Source organism: Nicotiana tomentosiformis, chromosome 5 (genome assembly GCF_000390325.3).
Source record: "Nicotiana tomentosiformis chromosome 5, ASM39032v3, whole genome shotgun sequence".
Taxonomy (NCBI): Eukaryota; Viridiplantae; Streptophyta; class Magnoliopsida; order Solanales; family Solanaceae; genus Nicotiana; species Nicotiana tomentosiformis.
In genome coordinates this window covers 100857505-100866395 of record NC_090816.1, presented here as the reverse complement: position 1 = coordinate 100866395, position 8891 = coordinate 100857505, and the positions used below count along the sequence as shown (strand labels likewise).

The 8891-nt window shown below is 35.5% G+C and overlaps 1 protein-coding gene across 5 annotated transcripts; it reads right to left on the bottom strand.

The window, feature by feature from the left end:
* Positions 1-2446: 2446 nt before the first annotated feature.
* Positions 2447-7417, bottom strand: LOC104120724 (pentatricopeptide repeat-containing protein At5g01110-like). 5 transcript variants are annotated; one of them, XM_070175163.1, is made up of 4 exons: positions 6921-7085; positions 4820-6733; positions 4145-4369; positions 2447-3535 (listed from the first exon to the last, which is right to left on the bottom strand). In XM_070175163.1, the coding sequence occupies exons 1-2, from the start codon at positions 6935-6937 to the stop codon at positions 4924-4926; spliced, it is 1827 nt and encodes a 608-aa protein (XP_070031264.1). In that variant the 5' UTR covers positions 6938-7085; the 3' UTR covers positions 2447-3535; positions 4145-4369; positions 4820-4923. The 5 variants fall into 5 exon arrangements, with proteins under 5 accessions (XP_070031264.1, XP_070031261.1, XP_070031260.1 ...); XM_070175160.1 differs by having other exon boundaries at positions 4115-4369; positions 4820-7417; XM_070175159.1 differs by having other exon boundaries at positions 4820-7417.
* Between the last annotated feature and the right edge of the window lie 1474 nt (positions 7418-8891).

Below are 8891 nucleotides of genomic sequence, written 5' to 3'. Positions count from 1 at the left end.
ATATTTTTATGATTATGAAATGGGGTGTCACATGGTGACTTTTAATTGGAAGAATTATATTCAAAATATTTATTTGGAAGGATTTTTATTCAAAAAAAATATTATTTGAAAGGATTATATTTGAAAGATATTTATTTGAGGAAATTATATTTGAAAGAGATTTATTGATAGAATTATATGTAAAAGATATTTATTTGAAGGACTTGATTTAATTGGGTGTACTTGTATTTATTATTTGTTGAGCGATATTAATGGTGTTCTTGTTTCCCTGCTGTGCATATCACTAGTTAATTTGTGTTGCCCTTATTGTTATTTGTTTCCTATTATTTTGTATACTATATTGCACAAGTTATTAGACTAGTGAGTGTCTTGACTGTACCTCGTCACTACTCCACTAAGGTTAGTCTTGATACTTAGTGGGTACCGATCGTGGTGTACTCATACTATGCTTCTGCATATTTTTGTGCAGAGCCAGATATTGGAGATATCGGACTCGGACAAAGTTAGAGGGTGATCTCAAGGACTTAAGGTAGAGCTGCTTGGTTGTCGCAGCCCCTTGGAGTCCTTCTATTTCGATTGTACTGTTAATTTCTTATTTGAACAGTATTGTATATTCGGTACTCGTGATCATTCTATATATTCAGTTAGAGTTCGTGACTCAGTATTACCAGTCTTGGGAGGTTTTCATATTTGTTTCCGATGTTGGTTTGATTACCTATTTAATTCATATTTAAAAAAATAGCTTGAAATGTAATTGTAATCGGCTTACCTAGTCTTAGAGACTAAGTGTCATGACGACGCTTGTGGTGGGATTTTGGGTCGTGACACTTTCATACCTTGTGTAGGTGATATGCTGCTTTTGGCGGTTCATATGTTCGATTAAATGATTAAGCATAATGTTATGCTACCCGGTTAATTTCTCACACAAAATTCAAATCTCACATAAAACTTACTTTCTCCGAAGTGCGACGATGACGCTTTTAATGTGAAACTCGAAATTTCTCCACCCAAATCATTTAGTTCCCATCAATATTCAAGTTTTTTTGTTCAAACAAATATGAATCAGAGCACATGTGTCGCTTTGCAATCAATGGTGTGTACTTCTTCCTCTCTAAAATTCTGATTAAAACTTACTCTCTTAATACAATTTTGATACATATCAACAACTTTATATAAAATGATAGTATTGATAATTTAAATACAAATTTTATACAACTATTTTTCAACTTTCATACAATATTCAAATAAAAAATATATATAACTATAACAAAATACAATTTATATACAATTATAATACAACTTTACTACAATTTCGTAAGTATATTGTATGTCATGTGTTCTTCTTCTTCTTCGAATTTCAATCTAAAATTCAACCAAAATCTTAGTCAATCAATTAAATAGAATGAAGAAAAAAAAATCATATAGCATGAGAGAATGAAAGAAAAGAGAAAACAGCCCAGGACACACGTTGAACCACAATATCACGAATTCATGAGTTTTTATTTAAGATGTATGTATAACTAATTCAATTGAGTTTTCTATCTTTCCATAATGATTTGGAGAAAATAAGTCTAATGTATGTGGTGTGTTATTCTTCCTCTCTAAAATTCCAATCAAAACTTATTTTCTTAATACAATTTTGATACATATCAACAACTTTATGTAAAAAGATAGTATTGATAACTTAAATACAAATTTTATACAACGATTCATTATACAAATATTTTTCAACTTTAATACAACATTCAAATAAAAATTTATATATAACTACAACAGAATACAATTTACATACAATTATAATACAACTTTACTACAATTTCGTAAGTATATTGTATGTCATGTGTTTTTTTTCTTCTTCTTCGAGTTTCAATCTGAAATTCAGCCAAAATCAAGTCTAATCTTCACCAAACACCCTCAAAATTGAGATATAAACTCCAAACAATATTCTCAATTGTTTACAACAACACCCAATCCAAACAAATAATGATTTTTGAAAACCCAAATTCAATTTCAAAGCTTCAAAACTTTTTAATGGTTGTCAATGATGGAGAGTCAAACACCTTCAAAATTTATTGATTGAACACCAATTTTGCAACATGAAAGAAAATTGCCAAGTTAAAACTCTATAGTAAAACGATTAAAATCCATTGATGAATTCCATTAAAAATATAAACAACAGGAAAGGATAAAAAGTAGAGAACATCAAAGGAATTAAAATTGGGAAAAGAACAAAGAATGAGAGAGAGAGAGAGAGAGAGAGAGAGAGAGAGAGAGAGAGAGAGGAGAGAGCAAGAACATGTATGGAAAATAATTGATTCTTTATTCAATTCCTAGTTTAAAGAGATATTCATTTAAAATTAATTTGTATATAATTGGTAAATTATATATGGCCATGTAATTAAGTTAAAACTTGATTAGGGAGGGTAATAAAATTTCATATGTAGTATAGGAAGGTAAAAATCTCTTTTACTTTTTAGTTTAAAGTGTAAATTTGGCTAGTTTTCTCTACAAAGGTTATTATTGGTATAAATAATCTTTCTTGACCGCTATTTTCTTGACACCAAAACGCTCCTGGCTTGAGTGAGACGAACATCATGTGAGGCTAGTGACAAAAAACAGCTGAGTTTATAGGGCGCCTTCGACTTCCATAACTGCTTCCAAGGCCAAACTATGTTGTTGTCCCCTTCACTGTTACAGAGGAGATTCCAGTATTCTGTCTTATCCATTGTATAGTGTAAGGTTCTTCTTCATTCAATGCCGCCACCTCTAAATCATGCGATAGTAGCGCCACTACGGGAACTTCCCAGTCAAAACAATATCAAAAGCTCTAAGTACCAGTTATTTCCATTTCGACAATCAGTACAACTTTGATCAACCTCAAATCCAATCTTCCGCACCTTCCATAACCACAACAAACCCGGTGTAATCTCACAAGTGGGGTATGGGGAAGGTAGTGTGTACGCAGACCTTACCCCTACCTTGAAGGTAGAGAGGCTGTTTCCAATAGCCAAATTAAAATCATGTTCGTGAGATTTACATTCTTGCTCACAAGTTCCATGAAAATTTTCTTCAATTTTGTCCAAACCAAATCCAAGAACCCAACAATTTTCCATAGGCTACAAGACTTAATTTTTACACTATATTCCCATATTACAACCCTTTGTCTTTGCAATATATCCATATATAGCATATTCTCCACTGTTTCTCAATGAGCGGGAAGTGGTCCCAAAATCTGTAACCTAGAGTTCCATCCCAGGCAAGTTTATGTCCTCAATCCATCTATCCTAGTATGGTCAACCATGTGGGACCTGAAACTCATTTGGTTTGATAACACAACTGCAACTAGATCTTTGATTACACCTCTGAGAACTACCACTAGAATGTTTTTCATGCTCATTGATGAAGGACTACCATGAAGTCAACCAGCAAAATCAAGAGAAGGTAATGGAAGCCCATATGTCATATACGTATACCTTTGACGTCAAGTTCACAGAAGATAGGTATATGCATATCGCTTGTCTCAGCATCGTAGTCCCTGAAGAAAAAACATTAGGTTTAATTTTCAGCTATTAAAGAAACAAGAAAGTGAGATGTCACTTTTCACCAAAAAAATTTATAACTTGGAAGCACAACAAAACAAAATAGACATCACTGAGTAAGCATTTGATACCATTATATACCGGATAGGGAAACCTCACAGAAACCATAGAAAAGACATGAAGACTACCCCACCCCACCCCCAAAAAAAGAAAAACCATAACTCAAGAATACTGTCCTAACATGGGTTGGACACCATACGCAAGCTCAAGGAAAACACGAAAGTCCTATATGAAGAGTCATTGGGTATTTGTAAACATTGTGCATTGTTTGCAAAAGTTGCAACCAATTTGGGGAAAATATTGATTTGCAGTATTAAAACTAGTCAAATATGCCTTCAGAAAATCTTTTCTTATAGTATGTGATATCTAATATGATAACAACTTTATCAGGAAGTGGCAGCAAGTGGGGAGCCAAGAAACTAAACTTAAAACTTAGTAAATATGTGCTTTTTGACAAAGACTGTCATTGTGATTCCCAAGCATGAACTACCAAACTGGTAGATCAAAGAACTTACGCTTAGAACCATAAGGAAATCGAGGTCAACCTTGATGGAAATATTTATGACAGCTCTAAAAAAAGGCCCTCCTAAGTCCAAAAGCACATTTCTGAAAAAGAAGCACCCCTCTCTGCCAGGATGATGTCTCACTAACAGGCAGTTCGTTGGAGAGCAAGTGTCAAGTTGAGCACCAATACGTATCTTCTCCAGCAAGTAATTTCTCCTTAATTTTCCACGATCAATCAGGCAAATTTCACATTAGCTACCAATTTCCTAATGTCAAAATAACAAACTTAGAACAAGAGGGCTTATTTGCAGTTCTACATATATGAAAGAGATATTGCTTTTCTCTAAGCAAGCCCTACGGATTAGATAATTTTGACAAGAATAGAGAAAAAATAAGGAGCAGAAATCTCCCTTAAAGACAAAATACTAACTACATAGAAAATAGTACTCCCTCTGTTTCAACTTATGTGAGCCTATTTCCTTTGTACTACGTTTAAAAAAGAATGACCCCTTTCTAAATTTGGATACAATATAATTTTTAACTTTCCATTTTACCCTTATTGAGATGATTTATAGCCACACAAATATCTATGGATTGTTTTAGACCGCAAGTTTCAAAAGTCCACCATTCTTTCTTAAACTATGTGCCCAGTCAAATAGGTTCACATAAATTGAAACGGAGCGAGTTAGACAGCAACTAGTAGAGCAATTGTGTACCTTTGTTGTACACCAGCAAGGAAATGCAAAAAGGAAGAAGCAGAAATCTCAAAATGCCAGAATTTGATGGTCATAATCTTCATTTTGCATAAACAGCAAGGAGGTTAGAACTTGTCATCAGGAACAAAGCCTCTCTGCAGCATTTCATCATGGAAACGAAAAGCCTCCTTCAAGTTATCCAGAGAGACATGTCCATTTATCAATGATGTATATGTGGATTTGTCAGGGTTAATACCCCTCTCGACCATTTTTCTATACAGCATGTTGGCTTCCTTCATTCGACCAAATTTACAGAAACCATCCAGTATGGTATTATAGGTAATCACATCCGGTGACAGCCCTTGATTTCCCATTTCATTAACCAAGTCTAAAGCTTTATCCATATTCCCCTCTCTTATAAACCCATCAAGAAGAGTATTGGAAGTAACTGAATCCGGAAATAGTCTTTGGGACCGCATGTTATTCAGAAACTTATCTGCCCTCGAAGCATCACCAGACCTGCAATAGCCCTTGATAATAGAGTTGCAAGTCACAATAGTAGGTTTGATACCTAGGTCAATCATCTCATCCCATAGTCTTAATGCATCGGATACACAACCCTTGTTACAAAAGCCATTTATGAGAATACTGTATGTAATATAATTAGGAGAAATATTCACAGAGATCATCTCATCCCTTAAGTTGAAAGCTTTTTCCATATCACCAACCTTACAAAATCCATCAATCAAGCTGTTGTATGTCACAACGTCAGGCCTGAGGTTTCTCAGCAGCATGCCCTCAAATAGGGTCAGTGCTTTGTCCATGTTACCACACTTGCAACATCCATTTATAAGCGTAGTGAAAGTGTAAAAATCAGGATTTACACCTCTTTCCACCATCTCATTGAAAAGCTCATCAGCTTCATGAAGCATCTTTTCTTTGCATAATCCATTCAATATGGTATTGTAAGTCACCACATCCATATGCAAACCCTGCTCCAGCATTTCATCACGCATCTTCATAGCCTCCTTCATAGATCCATTTCTACAAAAACCACCGATGAGAATTGTGTAGACTACATTATCTGGTGTAAGACCCTTGGATTTCATATCCTCATAGTACGCCAATGAGCAGTCGAGACGACCCGTTCTTGAAAACAACCCAATAAGAGAACTATAACTAACCAAATCAGGGATGATAGCTCGACACAACATTTCTTTGAAAACAGATTCTGCTTCCTGCAAGTTACCTGTTCTACAGCACTCAGCAAGCAAAGTGTTATAACTAGCGGTATCAGGGGCCAGTCCGCTCTCTGCCAACTCAACCAAAAGTTGCCGTGCTCTACTGTAATGTCCATTCTTACATAAACCATTGATTATTGAATTATAAGTCAAAAGACACGGTCTCAACCCTGTAACTTTCATCAAGTTTATCACTTCATAGGCTTCTTCCAGAAGCCCCACGTGACAATATGCATTTATCAAAGTATTGTAAGTCACCATATCCGGAAAAATTCCCTTTTCTTCCATTTCTTGAATAAACTGCTTCACACTTTCAATTTTCTCATCTTTACACAAAGCATTCACCATTATATTAAGGGTATATACATTTGGCTGAATGTCACTTCCTCTCATCTCACCATACACTTCCCATGCCAAGTCGACCCAACCAATCTTAACAAGCCCTCCTAGAAGACCATTACACGCATTAATCGAAACACAAAGATTCCTACTTTGCAACAACCTAAATGCTTCTACAGACTCCCTAATCTTCCTAGCTTGTACATAAGTCCTAATCAACAAATCAAAAGCATATGGATTCGACCCGCATATCCCATAAGTTGACACCAAAGATTCCACAATCTCAATTCTTGAAACACCACTTCGTCTAATCATCCTAAGGATAAAAGCCTGTGCATCAGCTACCCTCTTACACCTAATCAACACATGTACCACAGCGCTCAATGAAGTCGAGGAATGCTTGAAATTAGGACAATTTACATTAATCAAGTTGATGAATTTTTGAGCTAAATGCAAATTATCACGACAATTACCAAGAACTTCAAGAAAAGTAGATGGATTTAAACGATGTAATAATAGTGATGAATTGGTGATTGTCTTACCTTGTTTTAGGTTCCATAGAATTTTCTGGACTAAAAAAGTGTCATCAGATGGTGGGGTTGTTGTGGTGGAGGTGGGAAGTGAAGCAGAAGTTGTTGATGTGCCTCTGATGGTGGATTTAGGAAGGCATAGTAGGCGCTGTGCTTGTGCTGCTGCCATGGGAAATTGGCGTTTTGGGACTGCCATAGTAGTGTCACTAAAGTCTGGAACTATATATTTGGCTCTTGGAACATGCTAGTTTTCCATTGCCAAACTAAGGTAAGGGCAAATAGGGGAAAATGAAAGAACTATTTGGAGAAGAAAGAGGTAAAAACACCTTCTATTTTGTTGTTTTGAAGGAGAGTGATTAGGGAGTAGAGGCGGGGCCAGATGAGAATTATTAAAAATGAGAGAATTGGGGATAAGAAATTAAAAACCAAAGAAAATAAAAAAGAGCCACCCAATCTCCTCTCTCCTTCTTCTCTAATCCTCTTCCTCCTCTACTCAAGTTTGTTCTTCGTTTGTTAGAGGTGATTTAGACCACTTTTGAATCAAATTTTGAAGTCCATTATCATTAAAAACCAATCTTGAAGTTTTAAAATGGATTTTGAAAATTCGGCCGTGTTCTTTTGAAGTGGGGTATTATTTAAAATTATTAGGAATAATATTTGAAGGTTGAGTACAAAATTTGAAATTATTTGGAGTTAGATTTGAATTGATCTAGCATTAAAAACCTTGTTGAAACTTTTTCACAAAAAATCTCTCAAGATGATCATGTTCTCTTAGAGGTTTCAACCGGTAAATATTTCAAACATCGCCAAAGATGTTATAATGTTTAAAAACCCATGGATAACAACAACAACAACAACAATAACAAATTCAGTGTAATTATACAAGTAGAGTCTGGGGAGGATAGTGTATATGCAGCCTTACCCTTACCTTACGAAAGTGAATAGGTTGTTTTCAATATACTCTCGGCTCAAGTAAAGCATTATAAAAAGAAATATAATAGTAGAAAAGTCATGCAAGATAAGCAGTATCAACAACAAGATAATAAGATAATAGAAGCAAAAGAAATAACTGGTAGTACTATAAATCTAAGAATAAGAAAATACAAGAATAATACTAAAACTATTGGTATGGCAAAGAGAAACGCTGGACTACCTACTAGTCTTCTACCTAATTCTCGCTCTTTACACCTTCCTATCAAGGGACATGTCCTTGCTAAGTTAGAGTTGTGTTATGTCCTGCATAATCATCTATCTTCAATACTTCTAAGGTCTACCTCTACCTCTTCTTAGACCAACCAAGGTCAACCTCTTGCACCCGCTTACTGGGGCATCTATGCATCTCCTCTTCACTTGTCCGAACCATCTCAGCCTCATCTTTCGCATCTTCTCCACCACAGATGTCACTCCCACGTTATCCCGAATATCTTCATTCTGAATCTTGTCTCTCCTAGTATGACTGCACATCCATCTCAGTATCTTTATTTTCGCTACTTTCATCTTCTGGACATGAGAGTTATTAATTGGCCAACACTCCACCTCATACAACATAGTCGATCTAATAACCACTTTGTAGATCTTACCTTTAAGTCTTAATGGTACCTTCTTGTCACATAATACATCGGATGCAAGCCTCAATTTCATCCATCCTGCTCTAATACGATGTGTCACATCATCATCAATCTCCCTGTTACTTTTGATTATAAACCCAAGATACTTGAAACTCCTTCTCTTGGGATGACTTATGTATCAAGCCTCAATTCCACGTCAACCTCTTGTTGTTAAACTTACACTCCTTGTATTTTGTCTTAGATCTTCTCAGCTTGAAACCTTTAGGCTCTAAAATCTATCTCCAAACCTTCAGCCTAGTGTTAACCCCGCCTCGCGTCTCATCAATCAATACTATATCATCTGCAAATGATATGCACCATGGAACCTCCCCTTGAATGTAGCGCATCAATTCATAGGCTAAGAGTTGGTCCCTGG